The following is a 21,900-nucleotide window of genomic DNA, read 5'->3' as shown; positions in this document are numbered from 1 at the left end:
GAAACTTATAGCGTGTGTAAATCAGAAAAAAATCTTGTATAAATCAACCAACTTGTAGGGTTCCGTTGTCAAATGGCAAGAAGCGGAACCCGTGTAAGTCGTCCTCTCTGGCGGAGTATCTAATGCATTCTATTATAGAACCTCATGGCAATGCATAGTTTTGTGAGCTCACATAGATGGGCAGTACGTACGAACGGTGCTACCTATTAATGCCGCTACCCAATTTGTAAGGACTCGCATTTTATGGGAGATTGATTACAGCATCTAGGTTGTGGTATCTACAGGTACCAGTATAAGCCGGGTGATTAGCGATAAGCTCGCGTATCTAAACTAATTTAAAAAAAAAGTTGTTCCACAACTTTCAGAAAACCCTACTACAATAATACCGTTCATATTGGAGAAGCTAATCTATATATATAAAAATGATTTGCTGTTCGTTAGTCTCGCTAAAACTCGAGAACGGCTGGACCGATTTGGCTAATTTTGGTCTTCAATTATTTGTGAAAGTCCAGAGAAGGTTTAAAAGATAAATATGAAAACACTCGGAATTCCGGATTCCTTTTGTTTGTTTTAAGTTTATTTTATACAAAAGTTTAGGTCTTTTATTTATAGATTGAGGCACTACGAAGTCTGCCGGGTCAGCTAGTTATAAAATAAATAAGAAGTAATGTCAATACCGAAATTTCGAATAAACGAAAGCATTCAATTACGATGATAAAGCAAAACCAGTTGCGGTGTATAGGATTACCGTAACAGAAAACGCATCGCACGCGTGTGTTCATAATACATACATACATACGCACACGCAATTGAATCACTTTTAATCAAATTATCATACTACACACATACATGCATAGCGAAGATGAGAAGAAATCTGTTTTTTACAGACTACTATATTACATTGTATTGCCTTTAAACATACATTTTTAAGTTGAGATTGAAGCTTTTATTGTTATTCATTTGATTATTTTGTGATTGGAAAATCTTACAATGAAAAATAGATGTCGAGATATGATGCAATAGAAACTATATATCGTTACATAGTGGAAATAATATACAGCATTATTTTGCCCTTCTCCCAGTCACCTGGGGTCGGCGCAACATGTTTTCTCCTTCCATACTCCTCTATCATATACCATTTCTTCGCTCACTCCTCTCCTACCCATATCGTCTTTCACGCAATTTTAATACGTAGTAATAAAAATGATAATAAATACGATATCGTTACTAAATGTTATTTATTGTACATATCCAGGTGTGAAAGACTATTTGGTTTAAGCGACAATTTTCAAATTTAAAATTTGGAAAAAATTATGATATTTTTTATTTATTAAAAAACTTCTTCAGCTATTTGAATGAGGAAAACGTAATTGAAGTTCAATTAAAAACATCGAATTGTTGATACTGATACTAAAAATAGCACGGACCTTTAATTACCAAGATTAATGCCGCGTATTAAGCAAAATCTCGCTTAAAGCAAATAGCCTTTTTTACTCCGATGTAATAAGCGTACACTTTAATATCTAAAAAAATATACACGTACTCTCTCTTATTCTATTTTCTTTTTATATTATATTAGATTCTATTTATATCCTATTTTGGTGTATTCTTGAAGTTAAACTAAGTTTGGCTAGTTTTTATTTGGGACCTACTCTAAAATGTGCGATCGATATACATTTATACCTATAGAGATATCCGCCTAACACGAGTATTGTGCTTTCTTTATATTTTGTTCGGTAATAATTGTGTTTTCCTAAGTTAATGTGCCCATTTACTACTTCTGATTTAAGTGAACCGTAAACTATTTAAATTATAATATAAACAAGCTATTAACTACTGTATAACGAAATTCGTCAATATTATGTTAATTATCATACATAATTAAATTATTTATGGTAATTTCGTCGTCAAGTTTAATTTGTCTAGACTTTTCTCTGCAAAATCAAATAAAAATAAAATATACAAACATGAGTCTTCATTTTACGTGTATATTTAAGAATACTTGAAAGCTGAAGATCGTTTAAATGTTTACATACCTTTATCGTTTTTTATTTACTTTTTATCATTATTTCCATCAAAGATTTAGACAAAGGAGCGGTTGCTGCCAATGGACATCAACACAACCAGCCGAGAACCTTCTATTGACAGCCTTTACTTTCTAAGCAAACATTTTTTCCCCTGTCTACAAGGATGACACCAACGCCATCAATACAGACCGCCTAAGGCATTAGGATCATTAAGATAAATGCGAGCAGACGCATGCCGGTGCCAAATTAAAAATAGATTAACGAGACACTCAGATAGGAAACTCCTTGTACAACCGAGAGCGTCGTTTAAAAAAAAAAAACTTTGTATTGTAATAAACTAAACGCTACAGATTACTATACAAGGTTAATGAAAAACAATAAACAAAAACGTTTTTTTTTCTTTCAGAATTACATTTTAGTGATTTTCTATTATTGATGGTGTTTTTTTTATTTATTTTTTATTGTCCTTGTAGGCCGACGAGCGTACGGCCCGGCTCACCTGATGGTGAGTGGTTACCGTCGCCCATGGACTTCAGCAATGTCAGGGGCAGAGCCAAGCCGCTACCTACCAAATTATGATTTTCTAGTAATAAGTTTACGACTATAGAGCTGTAGATGATTTTAATGTAATGTTCATTATTAATACACATATTATGAATAATATACATAATATATTTGATATTTAATTATATCGGTAAATATATGGACGTTGTTGGATTTTTTTTTATATATAGATATGGAATTTTTTCAATGGATTTTATCGAACACGCTAGTTCGTGCCATTTGCCATCTTAAATATAAATAACATTCTGAAACTTGAAAATTATTTTCAAACTTCGTACCAACCTGTAGCGGTTCCATTCGGAAAAATCTTTCACCAATAAATTCAGCTACAACAGTCACCAGTGATAATAAAAAAGTACTTTATTATTAATATTTGTCGTAATCTTTCCACAAAAATCTAGTTCTTATAGATGATCGGATACGGTGGGATTTGCGACTAGAGAATAATAATAATCAACATTAATGAAATTACCTCGACTGATTCGTTTGTAATGTAATCTACATCCATAATTTCCACATTTTGCCATAACGACTAATACCCTTCATTTTATAATAATTCCCATTCAATTATTTACATTAGACTCTCGGTTAGTAGTTAAAAACGATCTTTATAATTTTGTTCCAGTTACAAGGGATTTACTATGTGCATTAATATTCATTTATCAGAAAGCTCCAAACGCTTGAAGGAAGCTAGCTACACGTCATGCTAAGGCTGGCTGGCACTTTGCAAAGAGAGTGAGTCTGGATGTCCAACTAGGTAACGCAGTCAGTATCTTGGGAACTGTGCCTCTTTCAAGCGCATTGGAAGATTAGTTCTACTGTATGAATTGATTTGTGTTAAATTATTTTGATTTGTTAAGTTTATTGACATATTTATGTGCTTTAATCCTTTTTTTTTCACAACTTCAATTCGTTATTATTACTTACGTTAAGTACAACCAAGACTTAAGTACCACCACTTCTGTCGAATCGTGCATGATTAGTTTTAGTAGATGATGGTCTATGCCGGCTTTGGGGTCATAATAATACGTTTTCATTCCTCTACTCGGGTGATAGATAGATGCAGACTTGCACGATTTTTCCTCGTGTGAAAAAAAACATCATGTAATATAAGACATTTTTAGACGCAATCATATGATTGAAATCTCTGTAGAAAATTATACTAAGCCATCTAAATAAACCAGCGCATACGAACACGATACCACAATTAAAATTAATTAAGAAGAAAACAAATTAAGAATACTTAATTGGACTCAAGACGCTACTGCACGCCTCAACGAGACAATAAAAAACCTACATTCGGAAAAATGGACGGCGTTACGACGAGGAATATTTTAAATCAAATAAATAAAAGTATTTTAGGCTTATTTAAGTTCCAAGTATATTCTTTAAATAGATTTTATCAAGAATTATTTAAAATGCTTGAATATTGTGGTTTCAGAGTCGATGAACAAGAAATATTCGCGGTGACCGCAACTTGCCAGGTGCGTGTTTAAATCGAATGATGGAAGACATTTGTGAATGCAGAAACATAAATTTTATGACTAATTTTTGGTACACGGAAACTTGATCAGGATTTTTCCGTGTTGGAGCATCGACATTCAGCATAGCTTATTGTAAAGTAGCACAAAAATAAAACCAGTGTCTTAAGTTAATACCCACATTTCGTCAGCAATAGACCCGACTATTAGGTACTTTCATGTACCACGTTATAACATATAACAAGTGGAGCGGGTAGGCCACTCTCTACACTCGATTCGTACTAGTTAATTGCCGAGCAATTAGTGGAGTCGCCACCGCATTTCACTCTCTCTCATGACTCCCCGGTGTCAACTTATTAATACAACAGGTTTAGACAACGATATTATTTTAATAAATTCATCAGCTATTTTATAAAGAAATTTCATCAAAGTATTTCTATTAAAACATTTCTTTGACTCCGTAACGTCTAAAAAGTTTCGTATTTTTCGTAAATTAATTGGCTAAGAGGGTGCATTGACCATTAGAACAAAGAGTGTGGTGTACTATTTATCCTGTTCACTATCCGAGTTAGCATACAAAGTTGCTGAACTATCCGATTTTAATATGATTCAAACACGCAATGTGATTTTACAAGATTGTAGGGATTTAGCGCTTCCTTTTATCGTTATAAATTTTTAGTTTATAGGGTTGATTTCACGAAGAAACGGTTAATAAGGAGAGCTTGAGAATTTGGAGCACTGAAACTGGAAAGGTACGTTAGCACCTGCAGCCTACGCGAACTTGTGAGGTCACGCGCCTACGCATCCACCTCCGCAGACTTGCTTCAGCCAATTCTTAGCTGCACATTGGCTAACAATAACGACCGTCCTTTTCAATATGCTCAATTTCGAGCAAGACAGCAATAAAATCTATATTTTGACATTTATGACTTAAATGTACAAATAAATTGATCAATGAGCTTCAGAATAACATTGCAGATAGCGCTCGATTAATTTAGGAAGCTATAAAAAATTAAACCGCACGAATAGTTGATGAACACGCAGCATGGTGGGTATGTGGATAAATATTGAGGCAGATGTTCAAGTTTTTGCTAGTATCGAACCATCATAATTATCTATCACCTGTCACTATTCAGCCTAGTGCTAGCGGATGTTATCCCCATATTCGTTGTAATGGTTAATCAGCGCCTCAAAGCACAGGAAGAGGAAACTGACATTGAAATGGCACGATTATATTATGCCAGTTATAACGAAGTGAGGTCAAAGGTATTTAATGTTCGATCTTCAGTTAAAATCGTACAATGGCAAACGCACAAAAGTGTATGAAACAAGTTCGACCAGACATGATTCACGATTCTCCAAATTTGGTACAAAGAAAAGAACGAAATGAATTAATTTGCAATGCGATACATATTCATCGGTGCTATATTGTATTAACGCACAATAGAGAGAACCTTCGAGAATAAAAAATAATCTAGTAAGGTATACTATAATCAGACAGACATAAACCTTATTTGGTGAATAGGAAACAAATAACGTATAAGGAATAGCAGTACGCATGATCTGTTTGAAAAGGACTTACCTGTTGGAGGATGCTACATACAATTTATACGTGACTCGCATGATTATAAGTCCGTTTAATGTTATGAATGTTTTTGAACTTATAAGAATTTCATTTATGTTTAAACTCTACAGAAAATGTTTTATTTCATATTTATATGCTCGTTGAACCAAAAGTAATCATCAATATCGAAGCGGATCGCAATGGTAAGCTTTCGCGGCTGGTGGAACTAATGGAACATATAATTAGCTTGCGGTACAGGAAACGAGAAATGACTGGCCTTCCACTGGCTCATTACGAGATTAAACATCTACCCTATCAATGATTACTAAGACAAATTCCACTAAAGTCTAACGATATTGACAAAAAAAACATTTTGGATTCTTCGAATTATTGTTGAAATTATAAATTATATTTTTATATTTTTCAACATTGCGACAATATTTCTTTACTCTTTGACTTAAGGCGTATTGGCCATCATGGTAATGTTTGTTAGCCTTAGAAACTATTATATTTAACTCTTTGGACTTGTATGTACTGTCACTTGCGAGTGAGGGCTTAATGTAGTAATATGTACACAAATGACGTTATAAACGCAAAATAATAATACACCAGACCGAATATCATTCCGTAATGATAAAGTTCTATAAATAACTTAAACCCACACCGCTTCGAGTTAACCTTTGTTTATCTCCAACCAACACTAGTTAAATTGCCTGTTTCTATCAAATCTGAATGAATTAAGGTACTGCCAATTATGACTTTGATTTAAAAAAAAAAGAATGTATTTGAAAAGTCTTTAATCAAGGTTATAATCACGGCGGCCATGGATACAATTCGATAACGCAGATGACTTTGTTTGGTTGGAATTCGTGTGATGAGCGGCACGCTACGATTATCTATGAAAATTGTTATGGCCTCAAAAACCTACGCGGGTACGATCGAGGCATTGTCAAGGCCCGTTGACATTAACTAACGTAGGAAGCGACAGGAAATCGCGTTTGTGGTCATTAATGTAACACAATACATTTGTAATGACAGAGGGAAACACGACGACCGGCAACCGACCGGCTTCGTTCGAGATAAGGAGTGCGAAATAGTCACAAAAGATAACTTATCGCTTCCAGTACGTTCTCATTCTTATTCTTGGGTGTTTTTTGCATTCGGTTGGATTACGTGAGATCTAACAGCTCACCAATATCGCACGACAAAAACAGCCTAAGCCATGTTCGAAACGCCGGTGTATTAAGATGTAGGTACAAAGCAATTGCTTTTCCAACGGTTATTCACAAACGGTTTCCATAATGAAGGAGATATTATTAATCGTTTATTAAGAATTAAACCCAGAAAATTTATAGATTAACGTACGGGGTAATTGTAAGCCTGCTCGGGTAGGTATTACTGTTTGTACTGCGAAGTTCTTCATTCATTCCAGTTTTAATGGTGGCACAACTGTTATAAAAGACAAGTAAGTATTTGACCTTAACGATAGTAGGACCAACACAACGCATTACTGTTTCACGGCACAAATAGGCAGAGTGGTGGTACCTACCCGTGCGGACTCTCAAGAGGTCCTACCACCAGTAATTACGCAAATTTTTATTTTGCGGATTTGATTTTTACTACACGATGTTATTCCTTTACCGTGGATGTCAATCGTGAACATTTGTTAAGTACATATTTCATTAGAAAAATTGGTACCTACCCGCCTGCGGGATTCGAACACCGTTGCATCGCTAGATACGAATGCACCGGACGTCTTATCCTTTAGGCCACGACGACTTCAAACTGTATTCACTTAACATTACAAGGACCCTAGGCTCGTTCATCTATCACTGACGGAAGCTGAATTTAAATACGTTTATTTCGTTTCTATATATTACGCCAGTTGTTAAGCTGAAGCTGTGATTGGCGAAAATGAGATGAGACAGTTTTTAAGGGAGCGACCGAACATCAATGTGTTTAAACATTTCGTAACCGCTATTACGGGCATTAGGCAGCCAACGAACGATCGATATCGACGGAGCCACATTCGTTTATTTGACGGACATTACATAGTCGATTACGTCATTGTATACATACTCTAAAAGTATACGGCAATAAGTTATTAGGTGAAATCTTCTGAAAGTTTGTGAACAGGAAACATTAACGTCAACAAATCAAAGGTAAATGACATACGCTGACGGATTTAATACATATTGTTTTTTATTAGCGTAAAAGGAATAGTATGTAGTATAGAGAGCTTACAATATACCTGTATAATTTATGTATTTGTCGGGTTTAATTATGTACTAGACGATATTTTCCTTCTTTATAAGTCCTTCATCGACTTACGTTAGGTGTACATACAATAATACATAGATATTATGTATTCTTTCCAGGGTGAGCGTTGCTTTTTTGAAAAACTTTTGACTATGTAATGACATTGTTAATAACACGGATAAGTATTCGTCTGCTGTATTGTATGATTTTTTTAATAGTAATAAGAGGCAGAAAAAATTCAATATCATTTAAACGCCTTATACACACCTTAATATATTATGCTATCGGTCATCGGATAAGCAAACCAAACACACTAACTTAACTCAATGATAAGTCAACAAAATGAATGTCAAATGCTGTACAATACATAAATATAGTTAAATAGGCGTAAATAATTCCTTTAAACGTGTTTTTGTGAAATTAAAATACAATTCAAGGCTAAACGGTTGAATTATTAGTGTATTTTAATATTATATAAAAAAAAGTACGTCTGTTGGTTTGTTCGTCTTTAATGTAGGGGACCAGAAAGTTCAAAGGAATAATTTATGACTAGTTAGTTTGCACTGTATCGATCATGAGTCGAGATGAACTGAAGGCCAATTGACCACTTCGAGCCAGGCGCAACACAAAGCTGCCGTCGCCTATAATATGTCTTATCGGATCCCCCAGATCCACTCCCTGTGCTTTTAAGTTCTTCAAGCACCGATCACCGTCGTCGTCGATTACGACGAAGATTTCGACGAGCAAACTAATCTTTTTTTTTCGGGCAGGGGGCCGAACCCCCTACTAGGTATCCGCGCCTAGGGGCACACGAATATGAGGGACTAGATGATCTGCAGGTGTTGAGAGTAGACCTCAGGCCCAAGGGTATTTTTAAGGTCCTACCGCACCAAATGACTCCACTTGCACTCTCTCACCCGACATCAGTTCTCCGGCCGAGGTCAGAAGCCGATCAGAGCAGGGGTGTTCTCGCGGTCAACACTACAACGCGGTGAAAGTACCGGCTGAAATATCCACAGCCAGTAAGCACTTGCGTCAACCAGAAGGTGAGACGTCCTCCAGTCCGTGAGACCCGGGAGCACCGCCTCGACTGTCCGAAGACCGGCCTACGATTTCGCCAAACTAACTATAGGTTAGTTACACAAAATCCACTGAATTTCTCGTCGGATCTTAATGGGTCGCGATTCCGATGTGATGGTAGAGTCTGCGAAGGACTGCTCTTGCTAAGGTCAGTGTTAGTAAACTCTCTCAGGTTGAGCCCATGAGCTTATCTACCAGCCATAGGGTATCTGGAATAGTTCCTTAGGCTACCAGTGAAGGCCAATTGAATCAGAATATTCGATATATTTTGTTATAATATGAAAGTGCCAACCACTGGTGGTAGGACCTCTTGTGAGTCCGCGCGGGTAGGTACCACCGCCCTGCCTATTTCTGCCGTGAAGCAGTAATGCGTTTCGGTATGAAGGGTGGGGCAGCCGTTGTAACTATACTGAGATCTTAGAACTTATATCTCAAGGTGGGTGGCGCATTTACGTTGTAGATGTCCATGGGCTCCAGTAACCACTTAACATCCGGTGGGCTGTGAGCTCGACCACCCACCTAAGCAATAAAAAAAAAAAAAAAAAACCACAATGAGCTCCTCGGATCTACAAAGAAGTGTCTTGTGAATTTAAAATTATGCTGCGATTTTCGGTAGCGCATATTCAAATTTCAATTACGTGAATTTCCTATCAAATGGTATATTATATGGACGCTGATTCTATGTTCAAACCAAACACGACTGCCCTTTCCCGAGGTCATGTGAAAGCTCGAATCAAAAACGCTTATTGAATCTTCTGCTCTCCCAGTACGCATATCACCGCAATCAATATTCTTAAAGTACTTAAAATTGCAATCTCATAAGCAAAAAACAGAAGATATGTTCGCGTTTCGGGAATGTCAGTGTTTCACTTTCTTCAAGAGTTCATTGAACTTTACTCTCGCATTCACTAAGAAGATAGTGTATAATAAATTTTTTGTTTTATTTAATTTACGTATCTTATGCACATTTTATTTTAACTCTAGAACAAAAAATGTGTTTTATATATTGTACGAGCTCGTGTATCACTTAATTAGCATTTGTTTTCAGTTTTTTTTATTTTATTTTTTCAAATAAGCACCTGGCAGGGATTTTTTTACGTTATAAATCATCATTATAAATGGGCGACCTGTTAGAAATAAGCAATTGTTAGTTAATGACCTAGGCCTCAAAGCCTCACAACAAATCGGAGTGCGTAAAATATGATAGTATGATACTACACATAGTATTACGCGTATTGTATTATTTTACGTTATGAATGTAAATTTTATGTAAACCTTCTCAAAATGTATCATTTGTGGTCATAGAAAGAAGTTCGAATACGGGTTATTGGGTTCAATCTTTCGAACAAGAATAATTCCTCAGATCGTCAGAAAATTTAAATCTCTTGATAAAACGTGACCTATTGAAATAAATAAAAAACATGAATGCAGTCATAAATAATAAACATAGAAACAATAAAAGCGAACAGTGAAAGTTTCGAAAAATAGGCATATCAAACAAACAAAAAAAACTATCTTCAAAATTCAAGAGCTCAAACAATTGACAGTCACGGCGACCCCGAATCGAGAGTCAATGTTTGCTCAGACGGATGATTAAGAAAAAAAAAAAAAAAAAAACATACATTTCTGGCAAACAATTTCACTTTTCACAACTGTTATGCGAGAGTCGCTCACAATGTTGGTCAATTTTCGTTACAACCGATCGAATATGGATATGAGATGTGCTATTCAAAAATAACGTTTACAATCAAACAACATATGAAAGAGTTTGTTCGTTTATCGTGGTAGGTAGGTACTTATTTTTATGAAATAGCTGTGATTACGTTGGCAGAAGTGACCTACTTCAATATATTGCACCTTATCGTTCACTGTCGCACAGCCTTTTTTTTGCTATTTGGTATTACCAATTCTGACTCTGTATTAATTTATTTTAATCGCACTACAGACCCTCGTTTTGTTGAGCTACATGAAGAGAATCACGTTGACATCATCACAGCACAAACTGTAGCGTGAACTATTCTTCTACTTTATCTCCACCTTATCCCACTAGATGGGATCGGCACAGCGAATTCTTCTATTCCATTCTCTTCTATCAGCCGTCGTCTCAACACTCACTCTTCTCTCTCTCTCATATCGTCAGTGAATTGAAATTAAATGACAAAAAAACTTCTTCCGTTATTTGAATGGTGTCAACTTAACTGTAGTTCAATTAAAAAAACATCAAACTGTTGATGCAAAGACAAAACGCATCTTCAATTACAAGAATAAATTTTTATGTCGCGTATTATTAGAAATGTCGCTTAAACCAAATAGCCTTTTACCACCCGATATTACTTAAATAAACTCAATCAACAAGTCTAATAATTCACAGTTGTTATTGTAATTTTTTGTGCCGTACAAAACGACAATTCTTCATTCATGGCGTCGAAAAACATAATCCTCGAGGTTTATTTACTAAACACTCAGTATTGTGAACGATAAAGGCGTCATCGGTTTTGTATAAACGATTCCTTGATTATTTCACATTCGCGACTTGCGATGCCAAGTCATCATCATTATCCTGCCATTCTCCCAGTTATCTCGGGTCGGCGCAACACGTTTTCTCCTTCCATACTCTTCTATCATATACCATTCCTTCGCTCACTCCCCTCTTACCCATATCGTCTTTCACGCAATCCATCCATTTATTCTTAGGTCTACATCTTTCTCTACATCCTTCCACATTCATAGTTAACATTCTCTTACCAACCTCATTTTCAGTTCGTCTCATCACATGTCCATACCATCCCAAACGCGCACTTCTCAGCTTCTCTGTCACAGGTGCCACTTTCAGACTTCCTCTAACATATTCATTCCGTATTCTATCCATTCTCGTTACTCCACAAATCCATCGCAACATTCGCATCTCTGCTGCATGCAATCTCCTTTCATCCAAGAATGGCGATGGCCAAGTATGGTAGTAAAAGTTCTTTGATCATAATAATCACTGCATTGTATCGAAAACTAATATTTAATTAACGATTACAACATCAAAGAGAAACAAATCGAACGCGTAACACTTGTAAATCAACAAGATGCATTAAGCGGATATAATATGATTTGAACAGCCAATTTCAACGTTGCGAGTTGGTAACCTAAAAGCTCGACCGCACGAAAGTAGCCGTACGAAGCATTCCGTTTTTAACTTTCACTGATGCTGTATTACATTCTGTATTCTTACTGGTGGTAGGACCTCTTGTAAGTCCGCACGGGTAGGTACCACCACCGCCCCGCCTATTTCTGCCGTGAAGCAGTAGTGCGTTTCTGTTTGAAGGGTGGGGCAGCCGTTGTAACTATACTTGAGACAGAATTTATATCTCAAGGTGGGTGACCTATTTACGTTGTAGATGTCTGTGGGCTCCAGTAATCACTTAACACCAGGTGGGCTGTGAGCTCGTCCACCTATGTAAACAATAAAAACAAATAAATAAAACATGCACATTAAAGTATTGAGGTCCGATGTAAAGTGTGAGGTACCAACACCTGCCTGTCTATTTCCGCTGCTAAGAAAACACACGCTCCTATTCAAAATACATAATTATTCATTATATTCATCTATATATTAATACGTGAAGCAAAAACTTTCTACCCCTTTTTACGAAAATTGCGGGGACGGAGGAGTATGAATTCCCCACCCTTATAGAGAATATAGAGAAGGAGTGCAGAATGTTAATATGTTTTTAAATTATGCATAAAAAATATGTACATTAAATCAATAAAAAAACTTATCATACACTACCATGTATTTGACACACACACGCATGCATACTATTTGTTTATTGCCAAACTTTTTCTATTGCTTAATGTCTGTGGTCAAATTGAGAATAGGTTAAATATGTATTGTTTATCTTTATTAATATTTATCTATAGTGTAGTCTTGAAATCTGTGATTCTAAAAGTATAATAGTCTTCGACAATAGAATCATAATAGTGTATAAACTTATAATTTAAATTAATTATAGTCGAATTTTGACTACCGGGGGACCACTAGTACGTAGTTAAAACTTGAAGCAAATCTGTTAGCGGATCTTGACGTTAAAGAATTCAGATTATTCTGTACTACCCGCGCTGGTGGTAGAGTTCCGCCCATAGATAATAACACATAAATTAGTTATAGATAAGCAACTCAAGCACTCAACAAACATTTTTAGGGGCGTCGGCCACTAGATGGCTTCGCTTCGATTAGTTTCTCACTGCCCCTGTACATAGCAGTAACATATATTTTATTTTTAATGAAGGACTTTGTAAATTTTCAGAAACCATAAGTTGATATAATTTAATCAATTTTTCTAACAAATAAAGATTTGTATGAATTATTATTTCGTTGTTTTCCGTGTTTAGTTATACCATAATTAAATGCCTTAACTTGAACAACGTATAGGTTTAGGGACATCCGCTACAAGATGTCGCTAGTTTCCATACAGGAAAATATTTGTCTTAAATTATCGCCGTTTCAGTGCCCTGGTTCCGCCCGAATGGATCTACAACAATTTTCGGTCAACAATATTTATCTACAGCAAGACTTTCCTTGTGTAGCGGTTTTCTAATGGGGAAAATGGAAGTAATCTGGAAACAGCCGAATCGTGCGAACATTCATTTGAAAAATCCTTAAATGGAAAGGACGACGACAACCGGCCTATCGATCTACGGACTACAAACACCCGAATGGTGGAGGATATTCCTTGTGTAGTCGTGTCTTATACTGGTAATATGGTAAGGTTGGCCATAATTCTACTGATGCTAAAAATACAGTCTCGACATTAGTGACAGGTTTATTAAATATTTTTCTATTTAAAGAAGTATTATTGTAAAATGGTCGCATGCGTATCGGAAATATATACGTGAAAAGTACAGTGGAACAAATTACAATTTTAAATGTTCAATGTTGAAAGTCGGGTCCAACTCATAGCTCTAACGTCGAGAATTGATCATATCAGCTAAGTTCGCACCCATATGACGAAAGAGTTGTGAAGGTTAAAAGATTACAACCAGTTATTTATTGACAAATATTTATATTATGTTATTCTTGGCGATAAAGCCTTTTAACCAGTTTCGTGTTGTAAAACTAACCGGGTACTATTTATTTTTATTCAATATCTATCATTAAATCATCAGTGCCAATCAACTTTTCTAGATATCTGTCGTTTCTACAACTCCAGTCTCGGCCGATAATGCAAATCAGTGATGTTATTAAGAATTAAAAAGCTTCACTTTAAGAACTAGACTGTTAAATATTCTAAGATGCGAAGAAAACATCAATGAACGCACTTTAGAAAACGCGGTATTATTCATTTGTCATTGTTCGATGTCGATGCATGTAATTACAAAGAAACAACATAGTAGACATTAATCTGGGAACAAATCTTCGCACTATCTGTGTACTAGATTCGAGAAGTTTCTCTAATCTTTGATGGACGGCGCCTTCGAACGCGGACTACTTATGATTTATTGTATCATTTCAATTAGCTTTGATCAATTTTGAAAGTTTTTACATTTAAAGTAGGCAGTGAGTAATCTGTTTTATTTTTGGAACGCCAACATTGCGCAACTTTCGTTATGGTGACCGACTAACTGACTATGGTTGCGCTCGACACGTAGAATGAACATTTATTAGTGAACTAGACGCTTCTTACAAAACTGTTCATTGTTCTATTTAAACGGCAGCCAAGGATCAACACATCAAATTCGCATCAAACAATCAAGACAGTTGGAGAGGCGGTGAATTTAATAAGAGTGACTTATGGACAAGGTGATACTGTATTATTGCAAAATCTAGTTGGTTGTGCCTTCGTATAGCAGTCCTAACAAGGTCTCCTCTCCTTATAAGTGGACTGTGGGCGGAAGCACACATCGTCAACATAGGTGGCATAGTATGCAATGGCACAACTTGGTGGGCCACTTAATTATGTCAGCTTTTGAACAAATTCTAATCGATTTGCAAATTTACAAGTTATCGAAATTCATATTTAGGTACTTAATACTAGTTCCTATATCATTCGCTCATTCGCGAATTATCATACTTGACGACATTTTGACCTTTTTATTTCCCTTTATCGTCCTGTAACTACATCAACCACTCAAAATACCTTATTTACTACGATGACGATATTAAAAAAGAATATTAGTCATGAAAATAAGATCATACATTTATTTTGGTGTATTGGTATTGGTATTCGGTATATTGACCAGGTTTACTTTTGCTAACATTTTTGGTAAGATAAGTTAAAAATTTAATATTAGAAAACTTGAAACTATAGTTGGCAACCGAGTTATATAATTTTTTTTAATTCTAAAAGACAATACAAGTAACTCTCCTATAACATGGTGTCAGCCCACTGAGTTTCTCGGCAGATCTTCTCAGTGGGTCGCGTTTCCAAACCGGTGGTAGATTCTGCGAAGCACTACTCTTGCTAGGGCCAGTGTTAGCACCACTCCGGCTTGAGCCCCGTGAGCTCACCTACACGTTAGGGCGAAGCTGAAATAGCCTCTCAAGGCTATCAGAATAGGTAGGGGAAAAAAACACGGTGTTTTACAACACGGTTCCACTTTAACTCGAAAAAAAAAGAAATTACCCAAAACCGTCTTATAACACGGTACTTCTACAACACGATAACGAGATTTTTGTTTAAAATTATTTAGAAAAATTACATTATCTATTATGAACACACAATATATGGCAATAAGCGAAATTATACTGCTTGTTTTTTATTTCAAAATAGGTAAAAAAATATAGGCATACTTGAAATGTTTCATTCAGAAAATTACTCACATTTTTGTACTGACTTCTAGTCTCATATAACACGGTTTCGCACATTACGGGACTTTGTAGGAACATATCTACCGTGTTATAATAGGAGAGTTACCTTTATAATATTGCTATTTTTTAACTGAAATCAGGCACTTTATTCGAATTTCGTAACTTTATTATAGGTGTATTTCTCTTCTATTATTACAAAAATTATCATTGGTATTTAATAATATACAGGACGTCGGATGACGGAGCTCATGGGACCTTCACTGTGTTGTGACGACTTGTCATATTTTTGGAAAAACCCCTATTTTAGGATCAAGCCGTTCTTACTTTAATCAATATTTTTGTTACAATTCAGTTGTTATTATATTTAATTACGTTTGATTACCCAAACATACACTATGCGTGCAGATTGCATAAATCCTAGTTCACTTTTATCGATCGGTTCTGAGTTCTATGGCTTCTTTACCTTTTACAAACACACATTCCTATGTTGCAAGCAAGTAATGTACAGTTACATTATCCACATAGGTTTAGTGCGCAACCAATAAAGTATTATTTTATTACATCACACTTTCATTCATCAAATAAGTAAATTTCAAAACGTAAACAATTCCAGTATAGAACTTAGAGCATATTACGAGACCACAATTACAATAATACTTTCGTGATTTTCCCCACATATATTTAGAAAGGGTTATTACATGTTGCGAGAATTTGATCTTTGACTACCAAATCGTGATTATTAGTAAAAAAAAAAATCCGGTTACAAAAGTTCTCTTGTTGATGGCTTATAATTGTCCATTCAAATAGTTGTATTAAAACATTTTTACTTATGTTTTTAAATTTATTAGATACATGATTTCCCTTGTTGTTGCAGAGTGAAGAATTGGACCGTGCCGTTTCAATTATCCACATCAAGAATCTACGGAAGTCTTATTAATTTGGCAAGGTAAAAAGCGAGTAAGCGAAGTTATCTGGGTCGGTAAGCACAACCAGTACAGAGAGTGATGCACTCCTTTCGCGGACGGTGACCAACGAGCCGTAGTTCTCGAGATACAGCCACGGTCTGTTGGCTTAGCCTTGAACGATCATCCCGCATATTCCCGACTAAGTGACATCATCGGCAAAAACAATAATCTAATGCTCCGCGATAGGCCAAGGCCGGAATTTTGATTCGATAATGTAACACATCGGAATATTAAAAAGGAAAGTAAGTTCGATGAACTCTCACTGGACGGTTACAGCCAGACTGATGGATTTGTCCGGAATCTTTTTTTAGCCGTTCAACTTTTTTTTGTATTTCGAATAAATAGAGAACGATTTGACAACTTAATATTCGATATGGGAAACTGACTGCTACGAACAACGGTCCGGTTAAATTACATATTTCGCCAACCACTCACGCATGCGTATGCAAAACAGTGCTTTTTCGTTTTTCGCAAAATATAATACGCACGTAGACATTCTAATGAACTTGTGTAGTGCAACTTTCTAGCTTTTGTATTAGGAACTTAGTTCAGTCACGTTTTTTTGATAAATTTCAAAACACAATGCGTGTTTAAGAATCAATCTTATATTTTGTACTTCACGATCAACATTATATTACACCGCAGAATATCGATATATAATGAATATGTCGAGGCAATTATTAAATCATCGACGCACGTGTGTCACACCTTACGATAAACTGCATCATTATCATGCACATTCCAAAGGTTATCGCTAGTAATTCGTCGAGATAGCTGTTCTCGTTAACTTACCGAGACGGCTACGGAGGCGCTGGACGCGACGCCTGCTTCATTGGCGCCGTGCTGGCCCTCGGGGGCGCTTAGAAAACGGCGTAGCGTGCCGTATCCAGACGCTACCATTGCTACCATATTAGACGCACAATCACAGGACACTACAACACTAGTACTCGAGGTGACATCACTCGCGCGAGAATGTTTTTATTGGCCGCTGAGGCGCACGGCGTGCAGTGCGCCCGACTCCGTTCCAACTGCGCGTCGAACTCAGAGATGGATCTGCGTCCGCGCCCCCTACCAAGATGCTTTAGGAGCGGTTACATGCCAAACTAAAGATAAGAACTATTAGTTTTTTTGTACTTCCGTCGTGACTTCCCTCTGAGCTTTCAGGAAGTTGAACGTGGATGAACGAAAAATTTTCAAGAGGAAAGATATTACATTCTTAATGAGCATGATTCATATTACATAGAATGACCATTATTATAGGTGATTTTATAAATACTTTAGTACCTTGCCTATAAATTACTTACTTAATTACTCATAAATACCTATAATTAATTCAGATGGCTTACAAATTATCTATCTTAAGCTAGTGATCAAAAACAACCTAGGGTTGCTTAAGCACCATGTTCTCACTTGTAAATTTTAACATATTCAACCTATTCATTTAAAATTTATGGCCTCAAAATTAAATATACTAATATACCAATATTAAAGATAATGAATGTAATGTAAAGTCCCTCTGTAAAAAGCAGAACACCTATCTCAAAATAAGAAGTAGGTATGTTTTTTTTTGCTAGATGGAAATTCCAGATATTAAGTGGTTATTGAAGTTATTGGAGGTCACAATATGAAAGCCGCAACAAGCACAAAAAAGTGGGAGGGTTTCCATTATAATGTTTAATAATATACTCATTGGTATTTTGCAGCAGGAATAGATGGAATGAATGGTGGTATTTACATATGTGAGCATTTAATGTTCACGAATTGCTTCCATGTTGAAGAAATAACATTTTATAACAAAAATAAAACTTAGAGAAAATAACCAAAAAAAAATTATATTTAAATAATAGAACTGATAGTATGATAGCGAAAATGCATTTCAGTTTGAAGGGGATGCAGATGTTTTACAGTAAGCCTATAACTTAGACCTCATGTCTTAAGATAGAAGGCAACATTTACGTTGTTGATCTTTATGGGCTTCAGGAAACACTTTACACCAGATGGGATGTGAGTTCGTCCAGCCATCTATGCAATAATTTTTTATACCATTTTGAAAAATATATATTTTAATAAAATTTTAATAAACTTTAAAGATAACAAGTTTTTAATAAGGTCTTTCTGAGCTTTATCAATGGTAACCTCTCATCATCAGTTGTACCACGTGCTTGTAAACGCAGCAAAAACCCTTAACTTTGTAAGATGAAGTGTATTGTAAATGTGAAAATTTTATTTGTATTGACAAGATAAATTACTAATGGCATCATTAAAAAACAATGGAAATAAAATAATGACCATTAAAAAGTCCTGAGATTAAACTAAAAATAGTTTTAATTATTTCATCAAAGAAGTTCACACCAGAAAAGTGATGAATGCAAAGCTCTGTCGAATTGAAGTCACTCTTAATCTCACAGAAAACAAATGAATTTCTTGTGACTCTATTATCAAACATTTACATAAGAATGTGTGTTATCACTTTGATAGCCAAATTTAGAACAGTTAAGAATGTTTTCAGTATCGTTGTGATTTAATTTTGGTTTTTATTAAACAATTTTCTTAAGTTTATAAGGCATTAAACAAGTAGATAAAACTCTTTTGTTTGCTTTAATCCCGCAGCCAATGCAACTGTGAGCAGACTAAGTTAATAGTTATGTTAATAGTTTCTTTTGAATAAGCAATTTTACTAATTATCCTAGTCCTTTTACTAACATCTTTATACTTTACTTGATTTTCAGATGAATGGTATCAGATATTTCGCCTATTTCATTATGATCTGGTTGGAATCTTTTTGCATACATATTGTGCTTTAATAATGAGTATGATATTATACAGTGTGATTATTGATACAGATATTGTTTGACTGTTTTATAGAAATTAGATTATTTTTTTCAATATTACACAAGTGGATTACATGTGACAATCATTTTAGTGTAGTATTGGACATGACTAATAAAGTTCATGACAGCATTATACCAATAATTTATTCAGTGTGGGTTGAGACTATTTCGCCCACTTCTTACCTTGCATAGCTTTAGTTTTTTTTTTTTTTTTTTTATATTAAAAGGTGATACTTAAACGCACAACTATTAGATTTCCTATATTTGTTTTTTTTTTCTTTCAAAATTACAAACTCGAAAACTTTTTGAAATAGTGTAAATGTTGGATTTTGTGAAGGTTTTATACATATTGTGACAAAACTGTCACAACCATCAAGGCAACGTAAACGAGTCGGGGATGAAATTATTGAAAGACCGGCAGTTGGCCAAACAGTTCTCACCTGTTTTGTGTCTACAAAGTCTGTAGCCTCCATGTTGGCATTCGTTATATCCAGTTTCTCCATAACTTCAGCAACATCAGGATCTCTTAAGCCATATGCAAGGTGTCAAAGAAGCGCACAGGACCAGTATAAACATATCAATCTCGATGGACTCAAAGATTTTTAACGAAACAATGTCAACGATTGCACCTACAAGCTATTCACTCTTGAGTTCACTATACTTATTTTAAATTTCGGATGGTGTGAGATCACTCTTTAACACATTTTTTAATAAAATTAAAGCACTACTTTTAATTGCAATAGCCAAAATACAAAATACAGTTGATCACCATCTTATAATTTTCACACATTCCGTCATCGAGGCTGACTGACGGTCGCTACCATAGATTATACACTTAATATATTTGAGTCGCTACCCCACGCGACGTTCCGATTTTCTTTCGTTTGCCAACGATGACAGTTATAAATCTTAAAAACTTGAACTTGTCTGTCTGTGATGACTGCCGTAAATATTGTAGGTTTTCTAATTTTTAAGATAAATTTACTATGTTTGTCGTCATTATCCTTTTCATAATGTGGAACATAAATGTAACAATATATAGGATGAAGTAATGGGATACGCATAGAAGGTATCTTCACTATCTATATGTTTATAAAAAAAGACGACTTACGGCAATGTCTATACTTTATGAGAAAATTGGACAAAATCCGCTTTTAGAAAAAAACTAATAGAAATAATTCAAAGTTGGCTATTCCTTTGCCTGTCCAATAGAAAAATATGATATTTTTTTAAAGGATTTTATGACCTGGTGACTAAGACCTAAGTCCTAAGTCATGTATTTAATTTACATTCTTATTTTTATGAAAAATGATAATAGGGAGTGAAATGAAATGAAATGAAGATGATTAATTTGAGACATTAATCAACTAGGATGAAATTAAATGAAATGAGATGATATGGGATGAAATATAATCTCAGTAAAATGGTGGTCATTTAACGAGATTTTTTCAGTAGACTTTTTGGAGGATCCCGAGAAGTTACACTCAGCGGCTTTGTATTATTTTCCCACATTTGTGTACTTTCACAGATATTAAACAGTTAATAAACCACCGTTATTACATATTTAAACCTGAAGAAAAACCAAATAGACAAAATAAAACAAATCATACAACTTCACTCTTCGCGTTCCCGCCAAAAAGTCCAGAAAAACATGCAATAACTCCATGTTATTTCCTGACAATTCAATTGCATCTAATCTAACAGCCACGAGATTTCTCTGCGGGAGCATGATTGGCAAAGTTCTAAAATATTTGTTTTGTTTTAAAAATTTACTTTTTTTTCGAAATACTACTTGTAAAATTGTCAGTTCATAAAATAGTTGGATCTGTGCTAGCACTTTAGTATCTAAGGATATTGTCCATGTAGCTTCAGTAAATTCCTACAATTTTACTAAAAGTTACTTCGTAATAACTCATTCAACGCCTACAGTGGTTTTAATCTCTCCACATTTTATTTTTAGTTAATTTATCCTATTCAGTCTGGGTGTCGACCTAGAAGAGAACCACCCTACTTCTTCACATGGATGTCATGAAAACTGAACTGGGTATATGGGAGAACTGGCAAGTGCATTTTCTAAGTGAAACACCGTCCTTCTACAATCGACAATAGGAAGTTTCTTTTGGTAGGGTGTGTTTTAATCCCGCAAGGGTAGATACATCTTGCATATTTTTGCCATAAAGCATTCGTGTCTTCCTGTTTGAAAGGGGGACAGACTACAATTGAGACTTCGACCTCATACCTCAACACGGGTTTATGGATTTTTCAGCATTTATGTTGGAATATATTTAGGCTTCGGTAACCATTGTATATCAAGTCGGGCCTGAGATATTTTA

The 21,900-nt window shown here is 35.3% G+C and overlaps 1 protein-coding gene across 27 annotated transcripts in view; it reads right to left on the bottom strand.

The window, feature by feature from the left end:
- The window catches only part of Patronin (calmodulin-regulated spectrin-associated protein patronin), a 75,834-nt gene extending 55,448 nt beyond the window's left edge, over positions 1–20,386 (bottom strand). For 11 of the 27 annotated variants that reach the window (XM_089727161.1, XM_089727163.1, XM_089727173.1 and 8 more), the window contains exon 1: positions 17,529–17,781. In XM_089727161.1, coding sequence (XP_089583287.1) covers positions 17,529–17,645 — 117 coding nt within the window. In that variant the 5' untranslated portion in view covers positions 17,646–17,781. Of the gene's footprint in view, positions 1–17,528; positions 17,783–20,007 lie in introns of those variants that run through there. The other 16 variants (XM_089727170.1, XM_028180293.2, XM_028180289.2 and 13 more) reach the window with 5 other exon arrangements.
- Between the last annotated feature and the right edge of the window lie 1,514 nt (positions 20,387–21,900).

Source organism: Bombyx mandarina, chromosome 04 (assembly GCF_030267445.1).
Source record: "Bombyx mandarina strain Sakado chromosome 04, ASM3026744v2".
In the NCBI taxonomy this organism is placed as follows: domain Eukaryota; kingdom Metazoa; phylum Arthropoda; class Insecta; order Lepidoptera; family Bombycidae; genus Bombyx; species Bombyx mandarina.
Note: the sequence above shows the minus strand (reverse complement) of the source record. Positions and strands in the feature narration are given on the sequence as shown.